Source organism: Sinocyclocheilus anshuiensis, unplaced genomic scaffold, assembly GCF_001515605.1.
Source record: "Sinocyclocheilus anshuiensis isolate Anshui unplaced genomic scaffold, SAMN03320099.WGS_v1.1 scaffold393, whole genome shotgun sequence".
In the NCBI taxonomy this organism is placed as follows: domain Eukaryota; kingdom Metazoa; phylum Chordata; class Actinopteri; order Cypriniformes; family Cyprinidae; genus Sinocyclocheilus; species Sinocyclocheilus anshuiensis.
In genome coordinates, this window is record NW_015536501.1 from 200318 (window position 1) to 220537 (window position 20220).

At 37.3% G+C, this 20220-nt stretch overlaps 1 protein-coding gene and 1 long non-coding RNA gene across 2 annotated transcripts; one reads left to right on the forward strand and one right to left on the reverse strand.

Annotated features, from left to right (window-relative positions):
• Positions 1–11320: 11320 nt before the first annotated feature.
• On the reverse strand, positions 11321–12785 carry LOC107688929 (uncharacterized). The gene is made up of 3 exons (XR_001634282.1): positions 12683–12785; positions 12518–12565; positions 11321–11376 (listed from the first exon to the last, which is right to left on the reverse strand). It is a non-coding gene; the product is annotated as an uncharacterized LOC107688929 (long non-coding RNA).
• An 87-nt stretch (positions 12786–12872) lies between these two features.
• On the forward strand, positions 12873–15794 carry LOC107688924 (oligoribonuclease, mitochondrial-like). The gene is made up of 7 exons (XM_016486760.1): positions 12873–13121; positions 13614–13697; positions 14063–14140; positions 14248–14359; positions 15040–15148; positions 15314–15367; positions 15511–15794. Exons 1-7 carry the CDS (start codon positions 12909–12911, stop codon positions 15626–15628), a joined length of 768 nt encoding a protein of 255 aa, XP_016342246.1. The 5' UTR covers positions 12873–12908; the 3' UTR covers positions 15629–15794.
• Positions 15795–20220: the final 4426 nt, after the last annotated feature.

The window sequence follows — 20220 nt, forward strand, 5'->3', positions numbered from 1 at the left end:
ATTCAATTCTAATTTAAAATAATCTTGTCGGTTAACGGTTAATAATCGGTTAACGAGCGTCGGTTGTCGGTTAGGAAAAATAACCGAAATGAACATCCCTACCTCCGACATTTTTCTTTACAAATCCTCGTTTTGTGCTTTTAACTCATGAACGGCGTTTTGTTTTGTTTTGTCTCCGTGTTCGTCACTAATCACGCAACGTCGATGTCTTATCTCATCCGCCGGAACGGCTTCCGCGTATGACAGTCAGCGGAAGTGAGAAAAAAGTGTTTATTGCGTTTGAAATATGGATATTTATCTTACAAATACACATGGATTCGCTATGCAGGAGGCCTTTATTCACCCCCCCGGAGCCGTGTGAGACACGTTTTATTACGGATGCGCGCACTTTATTTCACGTCTTCTGAACTGTTGACAAAAAGCACCCGCTTACCCCATTGTAAGGCTTGGAGGGGCCAGGACAATTTTTAATATAACTCCGATTGGATTTGTCTGAAAGAAGAAAGTCATATACACATAGGCGTAATTTGCGGGTGGGACGGTTGGGACATGTCCCCACCACTTTTTGCCAGGGTTGATCTTGTCCCTACCACTTTTTGAAAGTAATTTAAAAATATATTGCGGAAGGTATGTATTAAAGGGAAAACAAGATCAACAAATCATTCTTCATAATCTAATTAGGCTGATAAAAAAAAACAACAACAACATTTGACTCCTTATGCATGCATAAATAGTAATAACGACGTGATTTGCAGCTGTCGCTTTTTTTGTAATGTCATTAGGCTATAGCATTGTATTTTAAAAATGGAGAGCTTCCTTGTACTAAGTAGGCCTGCCCTGTATTAAAGATTTTTCTAGTCAATTAGTCGCACGTTATATTAAATTGATTAATATAATAATATATTAACCATACTTCAATATAGGCTATAGGCAGACGAATTAGGATAGAGCCTATTCCGCGCTCAAGCTCGCGCATAAAGCAATTGCCTCAAAGCACCGGCAACAGAATTCTCTGGAGCCGCCCCTGGTACATCGATGTATTTTTGAAAAGCAAAAATTAAGTTTGTCCAACTCTAAACCCAGTCCCCAAGTAAATTAGGTTATTAAATAAAAAACTAGCAAAACGAGTTGCGCGGTGTCCCCACCACTTTTCAAAGCAAAGTTACGCCACTGCATATACACCTAGGATGCGTTGAGGGTGAGTAAAACACATGCTAATTTTCATTTTTGGGTGAACTAACCCTTTAAAACTACATTTTAGCACAGCCTTTAAACACTGTAAAGACATTCCCATTTTAGTTGATCCAAACTGTCTCAAAACTTCTCTTTGATTACAGATTGACATAGTTACAGCACATTTCAGTGTTCGCAAATACTGAAGCATTATTCATTTGACAAGTTAAGCTTTTAACTTAAACTTGTGAAAATACAGTTTTTGAATATACAGTTTCTGATATATTTTAGTATATGTCATAGGCAGATGGAACAGTTTGTGGTGCTGATGATGAAAATTATAACTATACTTATGCTACAGTAAATAAAAACAAAATAAATCATTTTCAAAAAAGTACAAATGAAATAAGAACCGTTTATGCCCCATTAAAACTTAATAATTTGAAAAATGAAATTTGCAAAACAATAATAATTAACCCTGTTTTTGACTGATTATTTTTCTTGAGAACATCTTGATGATTAAGTAGAAAACTTTTGTGCGTGTGAGAGTGTAATGAAGCAGTCAAGTGTCATTTAGAATCAACCTGCTGCTCAACAACAGCACAAAGCAATTAGAAGCACAACACAAAATATTAAAAAACGAATCAATTCAAAATTGCTCATCTACTGGCATTGTTTTTTTTCCACCGCTGCACATACGAGGAAGTCACAAAATGGAAAGAAATCACTATGCAACCTTTATATGAGATGGCTTCAGGAATAGAGAGCATCACATGACAGCAGAATAAGGTGATTTCTTCAAGATCATCTCTCCGCTAAACTGCTCTGAACGAGGTTAAGGGACCTCTGAGCCGCTGATGGTGTCAGAGCTGTCAAACGAGAATGCTTGACTTTCCTGCTTAACCTTTTAGAGAGCAGGGCAAATAGAAACATTGTGGAGCTCTCGGAAAAAACGGGAAAAAAGAGACGGATCAGGTGACAGAGCAACTCAGCTCGGTTCATTCATCACTTCCTTTCAAAGAAAACTCAAGGATGAACAAATAAGTGGGGCCTTTCTGAAGATTCACACACAGTTAAAATATAAATCATTTGCCTACAACTATCACTACATACAAGGTATAGTCTTTTTATGTCAAACAAAGAGTGTTTTATGGAAAAAGTTAATGGATATGTTCTGTTATGCTATTATATACTATGCACAGTATGCATTTTTTTCTGGATGCTTGAAATACCTGATGACTGTGAAATACTGTGTCCCACAATCAGGATTTAAAATATCCAAAAAGTGTCATTTTCACTCCTGGGAAAGCCATGGAAATGTATGAAATGTTAAAAGGTCATGGAGAAGTTATGGAAATTTCTGTGGTCAATGTGTTTTTTTCTAGTTATGTTTGCAGTGTTCTGCTAGAAATTACTTTTTGTGAGCGCAATCTATCAAATTATAATTTTTTTTTTTAAAAGACAAAAAAAGGTTATATTTCGGAGCTGTGTGCATTGCCCTGTCATATGCAGAGTGCTTGCGCTTGTCGGGTTCTTTTGGGACCTATCGAATGTCCTAGATGTCCTATCTAATGTCCTGTCTAACAGATGACTAGAAAAAAGTATATGGACTATTAAAAAATTCCCATGACTTTTCAATGACCTTTTAAAGTTTTATTAATTTCCATGACTTTTCCAAGATCTAATAAAACGGCAAAATGTCAGTATATAAAAAAGTGTGGTGTAGTGCATATTACTTTTTTTTTTAATTTAAATACAAAATAGAATGCAAATAACAATATGATCATGGTACGCCGCTCATATTCAACATGATGAAATACAAACTGAAATTAAATTAAATATAAAAACAAATGTACTTTATTTAAGCTAATTGCTAAGACAACATTTCTTTTTTTCTATTTAAAGTATGAAAATAACTAAAACGAAAGAACTAAAATTGAATAAACATTTAAAGAAGAATAATACAATTTAGGAAAAACACAACTTTTACTAAACACAAAATTACTAAAACTTTAAAAAAAAATCTTATTCAACATATTTATAAATACTATAATCGTATATAAATGATAAATAAATCAAATAACTGGTCATGTGATGACAGTGTACTGCTTTGTTTATCATGCTGGCTTTTCAGTGATTGGCTTCCTGTTCATTATCTCCGAAAAAACGAAATGTATTTTGCATTTTTAATCTAATTTTGCGTAAAAATGTCATAATACTGTGTGTTACTGTGTGCTGTATTGGGCCTGTTTTGGAAACACGTACATGGGCTAATGATTTTACCCTTATTCAACAGAGACATTTAGGATGATGGACAGGCTCAGTATTGCTTTAACTATTTGCTTTGTGTAATTAATATCAGATGCAGTTGAACTGGTCGATGGCAAACTAACTTCTGACATTTTGTCTCTGAGGTCTCCAAAGGACCCTGACAAGTCAATATGCATGTCAATTTTTTCTTTTTTAGCTCCTGTTGTTCTCTCTGTTGACCTAAAGAATCACAAATATCCCCCATCCAGCCTTTTTACACAGCTAAAATTACTCATAAATGAGTCATTCGTTCCAGCTGAAAGAGGATTGATCATTATTCACAGATAATGACCATAATGGTCTACACACAGATGTTTTTGTAAAACTTCAGTTTTAATTGGCTCGCTCTGCTTTAGAACTTGATTGCTTTTTAAATGAGTCTGTCCTTCTGTAACGTCTTTTGGGGAATCAGGAACAGGTTTCATTTCTGTTCGGGAAACAAACACCTTTGCATTAACTGCCCTGTTGATGATCAATAAAATGTCTCTCAATCTCAGACCTGCATTGTTGATGCTGCTATAATGATTTATTTAAAGATGGATGTTTAAAGTTATCCACTCTTTCAGATGTGGTGAATTGATCTTGAAAATTAAAGAGTTTTCTTTAAATGAAACGTCTTTTTGCAGCCCTATTTGCAGAGCATAAATCTTTTAAACCTTTATTTGACTGTATAATTCATATTATGAGATTTAAATTCAAATGTTCTCTCCCTCAGGACAAACCTAATACTAGCATATGAGTCAAATTGCAGTATGATAAATTATTATTAAATAGCACCACAGAATGTCAACAGAGAGGAAAAAAACACAACTAAAACAAACTTTACAGAGCTCAAGCAGCCAAACACCCACTTCCCCCGATGGACGGCTTGATCACGCGTGATGAAAGCCAATGAGCTGCAAATCCCTGTCTCCTTCTCCTTATGAGGTCTGACATACCTCACGGCATGATACCTGCTCGCTAACCAAACGCTGACAATTACCATCTGTAATTAATTGTCATTTGCATTATGCACATGAGGACGGTCCAATAATTGTTCATGATTGCACAATCACAGACTAATTAGGTTGACTTTATCAGCATTTAAAAAAGAAGAGACGGAGAGTGAGAATAAGTGGGTGTTTTTTCTTCACCTTCTGCAAGTTATTGGACTCATAATAACAACTTAGCAGCAGTTTAACCAACTAGATTTTAACATTTTTGCATGCCAACACAATGCTATTGTGCTTTAGCACGTTGCTACGGTGTTGTGAAGTCTCTATGATATTAATGTAAGTTATGGCACAGGTTGCTGGGGTGTTCTGAGCAGGGCTGCCAAAAATAAGGAAAATGAAATTACATGTCTACCCCCTAAGTGGCGCTGTTGCTCACAGAAGCAGACACTTGTTTATGTGGCTACATATAAATCAATAATACACGCACACACACACACACACACACACACACACATATTGAACATACTTTTTTCTCTGAAAAATGTAACATTTATTCTAATTTTAAATGTGTGTTCCATGTCGGAATGCCTGCTTTTTGTTTTGGTATGTGTCGGAATCACTTTGCCAATTTACCCAATAGATGCCAGAAACACAGCGTGCTGCATCCATGGAAGACAGCATATTAACTGGGTGAGAGATCGCACATTCTACCTGGCCTAAATATCCATATTTAAATGTGGATAAATCAACTCATCAACTTACAGTGTAAGGTTCAAATTTGGATCGCTAGGTTAATTTATGGGGAAAAGCAGTCTCATTTTGTTTTGAATCAGTGGTTTGGAGCTTGAATCAAAGTCATGTGATCTCAGCGAACTTTGTTATGTCATACTGTTCGGAACCTTAGCTTGTTTTGCAGCTAAATGGTGTAGATGGAACCCATCTGAAGGTTTTAAGTGATCTCAATTTTCTAATGTAGGTTCATTTTTAATTCATGTAAAAAGGGATTCATTCATGTAAAAATAATATTTCATTGCTTCTAACTGACCTATTTACTACGGTGGCCCAGTAGTGCACAACACAATGAAATCGCCACAAAATAACGCATGGGACTAATTTCATTGTGTTGTGCTAATTTTGTTGTGTTGCAACTTATTTCCATTGGCTTGTTCTAATTTCATTGTATTGTGCCTTGTTTCTGTTGCATTGTGGATATTTTGTTGTGTTGTGGAGATTTCATTGTTAACACAAAACAATCACTACACATTAATAAAAGAATACTAATTTTACAGAACCTTCATACTTAGCAGTATTAAATTATTTGAGAAAATATGTGTAATATACAACACATGCATTGTTTAGACCAGCATGTGTTGCTAGCCTGCAATGTTTTGAGCAGTTTGAAACAGCGAATCATTTGGTGAATCAGAGTTTCGAAAAGCTTAGTTTCGCCATCATTAGTAATCAGCCTCACCACTTTCATCAGAAGTTACTTTTTGGAGAGGTGTATGTCAGAGTCGGACTATGACATAGGTCCTATGCAGACGTAAAAATATGATCAATCGTACCAGCTGGATAAATTATAAAATTACAATCAATGCAAATGCAGAGAAATATGGTGGCTTATAAAATTCACTGTCCTTATATATGGAGAAATATATGAGACATCAATTTTAAAGGTCTCAATTACATCTTTGACACGGCCTGTGGTTCTGCTGACCCACAGATCAGCTGTGGTCTGTTTGTGTATTTTATGTTCTACATAAATTATCAGCCATTGAGAAAGCATACGAGCAGACGCTCCATCAACAGCTGTTATTGACACGGGGCACTTTGCAACTAGACTTAAAGATAAATCACTGTGTGCTTATTGACATTTGAAAAATGCCGGCACGGGTCGCCCTGCACGCTGGCGGCATACAAATCTGTGTTCTTCCAGTTCCTCATGAGCGTGTTTTACAGTTTCATTTCAGCTGAGGGATTTACATGGATTCATTTGGAAATCGTCAGACTGAAACAGAGATGTCAATGACTATGCAGATAAAAGAGTGGCATTTCCCCAACATGATGAAAACAGAGCATCAAATCTCAGAAAGATCCTCTATCACGCTGACTTTTAAAAATCTTCTAAATAAAAAGGTTCAACCTTTTAAATTCCCCATTGATTTAGGTGCTGTTCTTCTGTGCCTTTGGGTTTTAATTAAAGTAAAGGGTATGAGGCTTTTTAAAATGAAGGTTTAGCTTTTAAAAGCTGGGGTGAGAGCAGTGCTTCTAGGAATGAGTGCTGTGTTCATGGCTTATATTTTTTTAATGGACTGAGGTGAAAGAATTTCCTCATTGTCTGCACAAATGTACTCTTGGATTGAAACAGAATTCTTTGAAAAGGAAATTACCTGGGCCGCTGGCGTCTAATGCTAAAGATTGGTTGTGCAGTGGCAAAACTGCTTCAGCATTTCTAAAACAGTGTGGAAAAGTCTTAAGTCGATTTAAAATTAATTTCTAATCAGATGTCTGGAAGTGTAGAATGAATCAAATTGGTTTCCAAGGCTACAAACTGGTGACTACAGACATTTTCACTTGGTTTGTTTGGATGGTTCATTTAGGGAGTCATTTACATGCTCTTCTTTTTTATATAACAAAGATTGATAAATCTTGAGTTTCTGATTGTATTTGATTCATCAGCCTCACAGTTTAACCTCTCAAATGTACTTACAATCAAGTCATTTGAATCAGTTCAACTCAATCATTCAAAAGAACCATTTCAAAAGAATGATTCATTCACATACATGTTGTGTTTCTGTAACTTGTGTTTGTTTCTTCAAAAGCTAATCCAGATTCTGTCTCAGGCCGTGTGAATGTATGTGCTCCGGGTCAGTGTGTGTGTGTGTGTGTGTGTGTCAGTGCAAGCCAAGAGAGTCTGTTTGTTCAGTGGTCATGGTCGCACTGTTGGGTTAAACATGGGTTTAATTGTGCATCAAAATGGATTATAGGACTTCTGGCCATATTTTCCACCATGATGTGGCTACAGATCAGGACTGGCAACTGGAAGGTTGTTTGTTCGAGCCTCATATGGAGTGAGCCATCATGAGCCTTTGAGCAAGGCACTTTGCATAATTCCTGTGCCATATGAAAAACTGCAAATTAATGTGACCACTAACGGCTAGCTTTCTCCATATATTATAAAAAGGTGTTATAAAACACCTTTTTCCAAGGCGACTGTTCCTGCAATACATGTGCTGCATGTCAGTTTGGATAAATGTGTCTGCTAGATGGCTGCTTAATTTGCAGAGCATTATTAGTAATTTTTGTGCTGATTTGGGGGAAATTTTGTGAAATTATGTTAAATTGATTTAAATATGATTAAATAAATAGAGCTGAGAGCAATGTCGTGTTATTGGTAGCTGAAAAAGTGTGTGTGTGTGTGTGTGTGTGTGTGTGTGTGTGTGTGTTTTTGTGACAAATGAGGACATAAATTTGTATAATGACAAAGGTATGACATAGGTATTACAAGAAGAAGGTGACTTTTCAGGACATTACCCCATGTCCCCACTTTTCAAAACGCTTATAAATAACACAGAATGGAGTGTATTGAAAATCTGAAATAGCACAAAGTTTCCTGTAAGGGGTAGGGTTGGTGTAGGGCAATAGAATATACGGTCTGTACAGTATAAAAACCATTACGCCTATGGGATGTCCTCACTTTTCACAAAAACAAACCTGTGTGTGAGAGAGAGTGTGAGTGTGCGTGTGTATGAGTGTGTGTGTGTGTGTGTGTGTGTGTATGTATATCTAAAGGTTCTTTATAGTGAAAACATCTTTAGATCTTTATACTAAAAAAAGTGGTTCTTTTAAGAACTATTCACTACATATATATTGCATAATAAACAAACATGCAACAGATTTGTAGAATTTAATGAATTTCAAATGTTTCTGTGGAAATGTTCTGTGGAGTTCTGCAAGCCCAGATTCCTTATATATTGTTATTTTTCCAAGCTATAAGGAAGCTGAAGGCAACATTTCTTAGGCACACAACATTTTTATAGTTCTTCCCCAGGTTCTCTAATGGAAAATGTAGAAGATGCTGGAGTACATAAAGCAAAAGATCAAAAAGATCAGGTTGTTCGGTCAATGGTACCATTGATTTCTACTGACTTAAACACCCTAGAATATGATGTTTGGGGTATTAAGCAATGCTCAGAATGGCCCTAGACCATGTTACGGTATGAAATAATCATGAGTCATGTAGCAAAGCTGTCTTTAAAGCATCTTCTTTCAGTATTTCTGCAGTGACAGGTTTCACATAGGTCACTAAACAATTTATCAGATTGGATTTCCACGTTTCCCAGGAAACCCCAGACACTCGCACAGGTGAAGATGAGCAACATAAACCTGCATCTACCTACCATCTATCAACCTACTGTTTTCATGATGACTGTTACACCCACATGGCTGTGAGGAAAAGTTTATTCTCCAAAACAACACCGATGTCTCATCAATGTCAAAAACACGTCTCTAACATGTAAATATGCATATCACAGTGAAGGTTTATGTAAGTGTGGCTTCTGAGTTAAGTGCATTTGGTTTTCCCTTCAAGCAATTCTCCTCCAATCAGAAGTGCTCATTTTAATTCAGGTGGCATCCGGATAAACTAAACAAATAATTCTGCTCTGGTATTTGGGATTTCGTGAAAGGCCCTGCCCTCACCTCGGGGGCACCAATCACAGCAGACGGCCACCGGATGAGTGATTAGACGCCAAGCTTGATTTGACCTTCAGGCTTTGTGTTGGCAAGCTTTAAAAAAAACACACAAAAAAAAAAGAGCGTGACATGATCTCTTGATCATGGAGGAAAGGACTGATTCAAAAAGCCTCATTAAAGGGATAGTGCACCTAAAAATGAAAATTCTGTCAGCCTTTACTCACGTCATTGCAAACCCGTATGACCGTATGTGGTTATTTTCCTCACACAAAGCTGTTGTGTAATGTAGTGCATTTTTTTTAACTATCCCTTCAAGTGTCAACGAAGAGCTAAACTAGCATTTCAAACACCATAAACAGCCTTCCTGCAAAAAATCCTTTAAAGATAAAAGATCAACAAATCACCTTAAAAACATTACATGACACATCCAACCTCCATGTAGCACTCGGCTCTGAACGCAAACACACCGCAATTACACCTTACAGTAAGGTGCACACAGCCGACTCTCTGAAAATCAATCATTTGGGATTGTTTTTTACAGTTTTAATGGGTTCCTGTGACCTTGCACCTTGTATTCTTTGGAGTGGAAAGCACTTCAGACTTCAACCTGTCGATTTTCCGATTTTAGAAATAAGTTGTGGTCAAATCATCCGGGTCAACAGAGACCCAGCCAAAAAGTTTAGAACTGGGAACTTCAGGCATTTATCCAGAAGGAAAGATATGCTTTTGAAATAAATGTCTCCATCGTTTTGATATATGCGGTGGCTGTTCGTGACAGTGGCAGTTTGTGGGTGAGCTGTTCTGTGCTGTGGATGATATCAGACGCCCGGCCTGCATTAGTCTGTCCACTTTATGGCTGCAGCCAGTGCTTTCCTTCCTCTTATCTGGCAAGAGTTCAGAAGTGACGGATGCATTAGGACATGCACTAGTAGCTTTCAAGAGCTTAAATCCATTTGCTGGATTATCACTTTGAGCCCCTGTGTAATGACATGGCTCAACCCCAAACATCTTCCAGGATGTCGGACACGAAGGGTCGTTTTTTAACACGACCCACGTGGCCCTTTTTAAAACGCCAACGCTGCTAACATTTGCATTTTTCATCAAGCGTACACTAATCTAATGTACATTTAACTCCTTCCTGTATCATCAAACAGAAAAGCATGGCGCTAACAATGCCAAGGTCATGGGTTCCAATTCCCAGGAAAAGCAAGAACTGATTAAATGTATATCTTGAATGCAATGTACTGTAATTGGCTTTGGATAAAAGCATCTGCCGAGTGCAAACTCTTGTATCAGGTTCAAATTCTGGGTACGATTTTTATGGAGGTCTAATTAGATTTAGTACAATTCACCAAAAATCACACTATAAAAACAAACAAACAGGAAAAACAATAAATTTTTAACACTGATACACATTCACACATTGAAAAAAATTTATATGAGGATGTAATTTTTAAAACAACTTTTTTCACAAATTATTAATATTAAACAATATTTATTTTGTTAAACATTTTTTAAAACTTTAACATTATAAACAAAAGACGTATGGAAAAAGCTCAAACAATCAGGGTTATTATAGTTAACCAAAACTAAAACAATAAAAAAAAAAATTAATTCAGCTTCTTGCTGAACTATTTTTATTTAGTTTAACTTGATATACTAAAATAACTAAAATAACCAAAATATTAATAACTATATAGAAATATATATATATTTTAAAACTATTAAAAATGACAAAAACACATAACAAAATTACTAAAACATAAACTAAAATGAAAATGCAAAAATATAAAAACTGATTTGAAATATTACTACAGAACAACAGAGAATGGCACTCACAACGTCAAGATCATGGCTTCAATTCCCAATTAAATACACTTTCTTTCGATTAAAGGTGTCTGCCAAATGCATGTATATACTGTAAATACCATTAGTGGGTAGTTGAGAAACTGACATGACATAAAAACACATCCAGGTTTTATTTTGGGTCTTGCAAATGCATTTAAACTGATCCACAATGCAATGTGAGGTCTAAACCATCACTCGATGGAAGTTTCAAGAAACTGACTCACAAAATAAACTTCCAGAAGTGCGCAAAAGCCTCGTAGCCTTCAGAATCACTTGTGTGTTGTCGGCCAAAAATATTCCTCCCACTTACAAGAGGCTCAATAATAGTGCAAATCTCTTTAACATCTATTTGAGATATTCAAAGAGGTGTTTGCCCGTTGAAATGCGAGTGCCTTACTTCCAGGACATTAATGCTCTGCAATTGAATAACAGAAGAAGAAGTCAATAATAAGGGGGTGGTGGGGCTATCTTGCCCTGAACCCAGGTTACCTTCTGTTTCATCATTTGTTTTTTCTGTTCGCTTGTTTGAATTTGTGCGTGCGTGTTTGCGCGAGAAAGAAACTGAGCGAGAGGAATAATGAAGCCTGTCTTCGCATCATGAGGCCTTTCCCATGCCGCATTACTCTAGTGCCATCAGACGGCGAGGGAGGCCATCAGCAGCGTTGCATCTGTACGACTCTGCTAATTGTTCTCCTGCCTTTATTAGACTACAGCCATCAGAGAGAGAAGGGGAAAGACATCATCTCCAGCCTAATTCTCTCCCTCGCACTATCTATCTATTTCCCGTCAGACTCTGGTCTGAATGAGGCCGCTCCCTTTTATCACACAGATTAGGCCTACTTCACAGGGTGACTCCAAGCCATTAAATTGTTATCTGTGTCAGAGCTGAAATATGATGTTTACGGTCCTGTTTGGCTATTAGTGTTAGAATCAGTCTATGGTTAGAATTGAGATCTCATATCCACGACAGGCTCGGTAGACATCGATGTCGCTTGATTTGAATGTGAAAACTATATTACATGCCAAATGATGCACACCGAGCATTAAGACGAACATTAAGCCTAATTATTAGAGTCTGTGTGGCTGGGCGCAAATATGAAGCAATATCTCCGCCTGAAGACATTTTGTCAAAGAAATGCTCATTAAACACTAAATTAGACCATTTAAACCTAAACTTTAGACTTTTGGATTTCAGGGTATTGAATGATATACCCATCTGTATGGGATGTGCTTTATTTTCCATATTGCTGTATGTATTCATCTCCAGTGATGGTCCATCTGCGCCATCTCATGGCCGACGTGCGTTACTGCATCTATACTAATAATAATAGTGGATGTTTTGTCCATGTGGAATCAGATACAGATTTTTTAAAGTGTAATTTTACATACAGTTTATATGTACCATATGTTTAAACAATTCATATAGTATGTATGTTTTATATTTATTTAAAGACCTGAAGGGATAAAAAACACATTACTACTACTACTTTATGTATTAACACACACTTGCATATTATAATTTCTACAAAATGTAAATAAATAAATATATACATCACCTTTTTCAACGCTTCTGTGAATGGGCAAGACTTCCGGTTCATGAGCCGCTGTAGGGAAAATGGCGAGAAGAATAACAAAGTGCAGTAAACAGTAAAACTGTTTGCACTACAAACCACTGTGTTCATAATTAAGATAATACATCAATATAATATAGTAATACACACCAGTTTGCAATTCCAAGCCGCAAAACGAGCTGTTTTGTACAGCTAAAAATAGCTGGAAGCGTCACACATAAAATTTAGAAATGGCCCCGCCCGCTCTTACTGAAAAATTCGAACGAAAGCGCGTATTCTGTTGTTTCCATGGTGTTCACTTAACATGTGCCGCTGACCTGCCTTCACTGTTGCGCCGCGCTGGTATTTACGACACTTTCGTTCGGAAGACGGCAGTATGCGGGCACAAATGTGGCGTGTGGCGTGTGTTTCTACATTCAGAGTCCTGACTCGAGTTTGTGTGTCATCGCAGCGGGTGTTTACAGCCCACAACTTCTCTCTCTTCAGTCCATGTACCTCTGTGCTTGCCAAGGGTTTGATGTCAAGACGACCTCACAGCAGGAAGATGTCTCAGTCCTTGGCGCAGCGGATGGTCTGGGTAGATCTGGAGGTAAACAGCAGCAGATAAACACAAAAAACAAGACTATATATTGTTTATAAGATTTCACTCAGTCGCTTTTAATCATAATCAAGATTTTTTTTATTCAACGAAACGTTAGGCCTACATGGCTAAACACGATGCCTGTATGATCGAGTTTGACAGCTGGTTTTATGCTGAATGCTGAATGAATTTGCATGGGTTTTTATAATATACAGCATGTAAAAGATTCAAAATAAACGATCTGCTTATATAGCAAGTCCAGCACAATCTGTTCATGTTAAAACGTCTTTGCACAAGATTTAGAATCGTCACTGCAGCTGATGACCAGCTGACCAGTTTTTGCACATAGTCTTTGGTTTTGGTTCCACCCTACGCAGGAATTTTTTATCCAGGAACTTTTTACAGATACATATTGGCAGAAGTCCTCACAGTGATTGTGCAGTTATAGGATTGACAAGTTTTCAGTGTTGCATATTAATGCCACTCTACTTCCTGTTTCAGATGACAGGGCTGGATATAGAGAAGGACCAGATTATTGAGATGGCTTGCATGGTTACAGATTCTGATCTGAACATCATTGCAGAGGTGGGGTTTTTTCCATTGCATAAACAGCATAAGTCCCATGCAGTCGGAATTAGAGTTTGTGGCTGTACGTAGTGTCTTCTAGTTTTAAGGGTGATCTGCATACTAGTGTACACCTATAAATTGACATAATTTGCTTTTTAGTTAAGTTTATTTATAAAGCACATTTAAAACAACAAATACTGTACAAAAGTAGAGCTGATCAATTATGTTAGCTTAATTCCTATCATGTCTGTTTCTATGTATATGTATGTGTATATATGACCTCTCCCAAATACCACCTGCATGTAATGTGTCATATACATCTCACCCCAAATAAAAATACGGCAATGCTTTAAAGCTAGAAAATTGTTGGTTGTTGTTGTTAGGGGCCAAATCTGATAATCAACCAACCAGGCAAGCTGCTCGATGGCATGTCAGACTGGTGCAAAGAGCATCATGGGAAGGTGAGTAGTACAGATCGATGCACCTGCTGAGTGTTTCCTGTTTGTGTGAATGAGCCTGTCTGTGCTTGATGTGTGTTGTGTGATTGTGTTCTTGTTTGATGTGCCAGTCAGGGTTGACTCAGGCTGTCAGGGACAGTCTCATCACTCTCCAGCAGGCGGAGTATGAATTCCTGTCTTTCATCCGACAGCACACGCCACCCGGACAGTGTCCTCTCGCAGGTAACTAACCAGACGAGCTGCGGTTGTTTCTTTTGCATGTTGCAGGTGTAAAATACTATGGAAGCTCATTTCTGCCATGGAATAAAAAAACTAAAAGGGTAATTCTGACTTTTTTTCCCCCTCATAAATGTAAAAAGTTTACATCTTAATTTTTCTTCATAATTGCGAGTTATAAACTCACATTTACATCTTACTATTCTGATGTTTTTTCTTCTCCGAATTCTCAGTTTACATCTCACAGTTTTGACTTTTTTTTTCTCAGAATTCTGACTTTGTCTCACGATTCTTTCTTTTTTTCTGTTGTGGAATAAAAAATTGAAAAAGGTGATGCCGACTTTCCTTCAGAATTGCAAGTTATATAAACTCGAATTTGTGAGTTTGCATCTCGCAATTATGGCGACTTCTTATTCTTTATTTCTTATAGACTCGCAGTTTTCACTTTTTTTTCTAAATTCTGACTTAATCTCACAATTCTTTTTTTTCTGCCACAAAATAAATATATAAAATAGGTAATTAGGATTTTTTTAATTCTGACATTTGTATTATTCAGATTTCGAATAATTTCAGACTCTATTCTGAAGTTCTGGAAAAAAGTCTGAATTGTGATATATGAACTTAGAATTGAAAGAAAAAAATGCTTCTTTATGCCTCAGAGTGTTTGTGTGGTTCTTCATCCACAGGGAACTCTGTTCATGCTGATAAGAAGTTTCTGGATAAGTACATGCCGCAGTTCATGCGACATCTGCACTATCGTATCATAGACGTGAGCACCATTAAAGAGCTCTCCAGGTATGCTCCCCATTTAGGTTTAATCAGATGACCGAATGACCGCTGTTGCCACATTAATGCACGCAGACGTGCTTCAGCATGAACTAGAGAGACTATTTTCAAAAGTACAGGAAGAACGTGGTGATGTCACAATACTTTCTCCTTTTGTTCCATTCTGTTGCTTAGACGATGGTACCCAGAGGAGTACAGTCTCGCACCACAGAAAAAATCATCGCACAGGTCTGTGTACATCACACAGGTGTTCCACAGCTGTATTGAATGCCACGTTTAGCATAGCAAAGGATCCTTTGTTGTACTCCTTAAATATTTAAGCCTAAAAGAAGAGCTGTTTTGTCTAATCTTGTGTCCGTTTGAATTTTCAGAGCGCTGGAAGACATCCAGGAGAGCATAAAAGAACTGAAGTTTTACAGAGTGAATGTTTTCAAAATGAACGAGAAGAGAAAAATAGTCCAGAATGGTGATAAGACATCTGTGAACTAATCTCCAAGCTGATCTGGAGTGGTTTTAGGATCTTGTGCCGAATTCTCACCTTTGGATGAAAGCCTGTGCGAATACTCGAGAGAATGAGAGAGCAAAGCTTCACGTTGACGTCCCCAGTGTTTGTTTCCTGTTTTATTTGTTGACTCTGCAAATAGCTTAGTTTAAACAGAGAGAGATAAGTCCAAAAAGTTCAAAATGCTGCAAATATGTCATTGTTTTGAACGAGTTCCATTTTATCCCTTGTGTTCCACTTTAGAAATATGATTTGTTGTTGGATTATGTCAGTGTGTAGTAATGAAACAAAAGTGTGATTGCATAAGTTCTTTAGTCTCAGAGTGTTTTGATTACACCCCTTGTTTTTTTTGTTTTAATAAAAATCATTTGTTGCTGTTTTTGGAGTGTATTCAATGTGATTTTGCTGAAAATTTGTTGCTGACCTGTAACTACAGTAACCTCAATCATACGGCAGATGGCAGTATACAGTCAGGTAATATCTGGAACACGTTCGCACGGGTGATTAGTGGGGTTGTCGAGTGAAAATACCAAGTTTTTGAGACCTTACGTAAAATAATATTAAGTGGAAAAAAAGAGGGAGGATATTTTAAATGGAAAAAGTCCAAAAAGTTCAAAATGCTGCAAATATGTCATTGTTTTGAACGAGTTCCATTTTATCCCTTGTGTTCCACTTTAGAAATATGATTTGTTGTTGGATTATGTCAGTGTGTAGTAATGAAACAAAAGTGTGATTGCATAAGTTCTTTAGTCTCAGAGTGTTTTGATTACACCCCTTGTTTTTTTTGTTTTAATAAAAATCATTTGTTGCTGTTTTTGGAGTGTATTCAATGTGATTTTGCTGAAAATTTGTTGCTGACCTGTAACTACAGTAACCTCAATCATACGGCAGATGGCAGTATACAGTCGGGTAATATCTGGAACACGTTCGCACGGGTGATTAGTGGGGTTGTCGAGTGAAAATACCAAGTTTTTGAGACCTTACGTAAAATAATATTAAGTGGAAAAAAAGAGGGAGGATATTTTAAATGGAAAAGTTGGTTGAATGCAACATAGCAACTACTAGCATATTATATTTTCACTATTGCTACATTTTTATATAGCGGTATGCTCTTCCGAATTCAGCCCTTCTTTTTATTGCAGGTGGATAGACGGGAGGATTTAGAGTGCTTTCACACTTGGTTCGATTGCTTGGTCCGAACCCGAGTTCGATTGCGAAAATTATAGGGAGTGTTATGAAGATATACAGCTCTCTGCTTGCAGCGCGTCAGTCACGCTCGTCCAGAAAGTGAGTAAAACACACATTTTTATCAAATAATACGCCATTAATAGCTGTTCACTTCCGTGATTTGGTATGATTGCGTTCACATCAGCAGCGAACCGTACCGGAGTTCACTTGAACCGTACCCCAGACCACCCTTTTTAAGCGTGCGCACCAAAAGTGCTAGTGTGAAAGCACCCTAGTGACGTCACCCTACACGGAAAGTTGTTTGAGGCAGTTAATTACAAAGACTGAACTTATCTGTAGAGTAATGTGTGTGTACGAATCGTGTGCAGCAATACAGCAGATGTGTATTAAGAAAGTAAATGTGACCAATTGTGACAGAGTTTGACAGTTCCAGTCTTTTGAACTTGACTTGGCCTGTTATTTGCTCAACTAGTTAAACAAAGCATGCAGGGATGCCATTGCCTCGTCAACTCTCTGTCGAGGTTGGTAAATGTTGCTCTCAAAAGTCACTTTGTGTTTTATGCTGTTTTAATGTGGCAGGGACTGCTGGGACTTCAAATCCTGTTTGATTGGAGCACCCCAAGGTAACATGAGCACTCTGTCTGTCACTGCTGCCACTGGAGGATTGCAGGTTTGATTCTACAAGGGAAACTTTAAATAGAAAGACACGGACAATGCATAAACCATGTACTGTAGCTTCTCTCATCTCTCCCCCTCAGAATCTTTTTCTCCCAGAGGATGAAGAATATCCTCATTTGTGTTCAGGACAGACCGATCTGGACATCTCTGTGTGTCGCAGTGTTTGCTCTGGTCTGGTCAAATGATTTAGAAACATTTAATCATTTAACAGGTGCTTTTATCCAAAGCGACTCACAAATTAATAAACATTGCAAGAAATTTCTCACAAGACCCAATCATATTTGTAGTACACTATACCAATTTTCAAGTGTAAGATAAAGTAGTTGAAAGTATTTATTATATTGAGTGCCTTTGTTTATGGTCGTGAATTAGGTAAGCGGTGTGTCTTCAGCAGATTCTTTAAAGTTCTGATGATCTCAGCAGATCAGGTGAAGATTGATAACTCGTTCCACCTCATAGGAATGTAGAAAGTAAAGGTTCTGTAAAGCAACTTTGTACTTTGTTGTGAGGAAGCCAACAAAAACCTTTTTAAATTTCCACAAAACGCTTTGTATTATTTGGAAAAACCAGCTATGTACTTGTCCTCTTAAAAGTCAAGAACTCAATAACCTGCAATGCAACAGTAACAATTATTTATAATTTCCAAAGAACCATATGCAGAGCTCTTTGCTGCACCTAATGTCAAATGGAAACAACCTTAATTTTTAAGAGTCATGACATGGTAAATGTCAACTGCAGAAGAAAGAGGTTCAACCTGCAGGTATACCAAGGCCACCCAAAACCCACTGGACCAGACCATTCTGAAGAGCCAAAACTTCAACCAGCTTTTTCCAGTCCAGGTAGATGCCTTTTCTAAAGTGCTCCTTTACCGAATCACGTTTGTTTATGATGCAACAAATTTGTTCTATAAAATCTTCTATCCTGTTTAGCATGTTCTAGTGTGTGCTTGAAGATTGTAGCCTAGTTAAAGTAATATATAATGACGTGTGATTATTAGTCATTGTTTCTTTTGAAATGGCTTTGTATACTCAGGTGGGTGTGTGTTCAGGCCACATTGGGTTGCAGCTCTGATTATTTCTGAATGACCTAGCATAGGGGGGATTTCCTGAGGGTGCCTGATGACTCAAATTAAGAGAGATAATTAAGACTTTTGGAGTGAATGAATGAGGTGAATCAGCTTTTCATACACCAAGAGTAAAAACATTCTCCATGCTCACACACCAAGCATAAAGTGGATTCTCTGGACCGAAATGATAGTTTTCCAACCAGTAAAAACTGTAATTTATCTATTTATGCACTTCTTAATTGCTTACTCTTGTGTTTCTGCTATTTGCATCCATTCAAGGGCAGAAACAAGAAAGTCTGGATCGTGACGATGGACTAAGAGCAGATCAATCCATCATGAATTCATAACCCTGAACCAACAGAAGCTCACGTAATTACTGACGAAGCCTTGTAATTTATCACTTTTATTCTGACAGGCTCCTTACACTCATTAAAGGTTCATTAAATTTATGCTTTGAAAAATAGCTCACATTTACACTAATTTTATTACCTGCCAATTTTTAGCACTTGAATTGAATGTTTTAGGTAGACCTTAATATTACTGAATGCTCCTCGCGTTGATACTTATAATTTGACTTATCCAAAAATAATACAGCTCGTGTCTTCATAGCTGTAAGTGCAAACTTTGTGTTATTTTTCATTATTTGCAGTGAGACGTTTTGCATCTCCCGAAGCCCTGACACCGATCAGATCGGCTTTGATCAGAGCTCTAAATCAAAGGTGAACTCTGAACATGAATCTCACAGACGTTTGTGAAACATGCCAGGTAAAATAAAGTGTGTTTGTATAACTTTTAACTATCTATGTATTAACATTTCACCTGCAAGTATGGGGAAAAAAAATCCACATTTCAGACTTGATTAGGATGAAATGCTCTAAACCTGGATTTGGTGTACAAATGATACAAAGAAGAGCAAGTTTCACATAGTTTTGAGCTAAATCTCACACATCCATAGTCCCACATAGGCTATTTTTGCATGCTAACATCATGCTACTTTGTGCACACAGTCCTCCAGATTTATAAGTAAAATAAGATCTGTGGATATTTAAGTTGATGACTAAAAGTACCACAAAAATGTGAGTATGTGCTTGATAAATCTAATAATCATTTTATAGTCTTTATACAGCAACTTGTTAGCGTAAAACGCTTGTTTCATGTTATTTAAAAAAAAAAGAGTAGGCGGCATATACCATGCAGTATTTATTCATGAAGTAGTCAGCTAGTGTTCCATTCTGAACGTAGCCGATGGTAAGTAATCATAATTTGAGCTGTTGTTTGGCAGTATATATGGGATGACATTTAGCTGGAAAATGAGTCTTAAGCACCATGAATTTCTGCATCAATCATTTGTCATTGTAAACCCAATCCAGTGGAAGCATGATAGCATTAAAGCATTTAGCTCTATTATGCTGTCAGTCAGCGCTGATGTCAGCATTGTTCTCTTGTCCTGCCTGCCAGTCCAGACCTTTCTGAGGAGAGTTTATCCAGTGAAGCCGCACAGGCCAGAGTGACAGACGCCACTCAAGATGCTTCCACCTGCAGACCTGCAACACCAACTGACAGAAATGTTCTGTGCTTGACAATATAGACACATATTGTAAGTATTAGCAGTATTAGCTGTTGTTTTATAAATGTGAACAATTTATT

What these genes read in the sequence shown, in the direction of transcription:
- LOC107688924 (XM_016486760.1), top strand. Translation starts at nt 12,909, where the DNA reads ATGCGGGCACAAATGTGGCGTGTGGCGTGTGTTTCTACATTCAGAGTC. An exon ending in ACCATTAAAGAGCTCTCCAG is followed by an intron (nt 15,149 to 15,313) that starts GTATGCTCCCCA and finishes TCTGTTGCTTAG; the next exon opens with ACGATGGTACCCAGAGGAGT. An exon ending in CAGAAAAAATCATCGCACAG is followed by an intron (nt 15,368 to 15,510) that starts GTCTGTGTACAT and finishes TTGAATTTTCAG; the next exon opens with AGCGCTGGAAGACATCCAGG.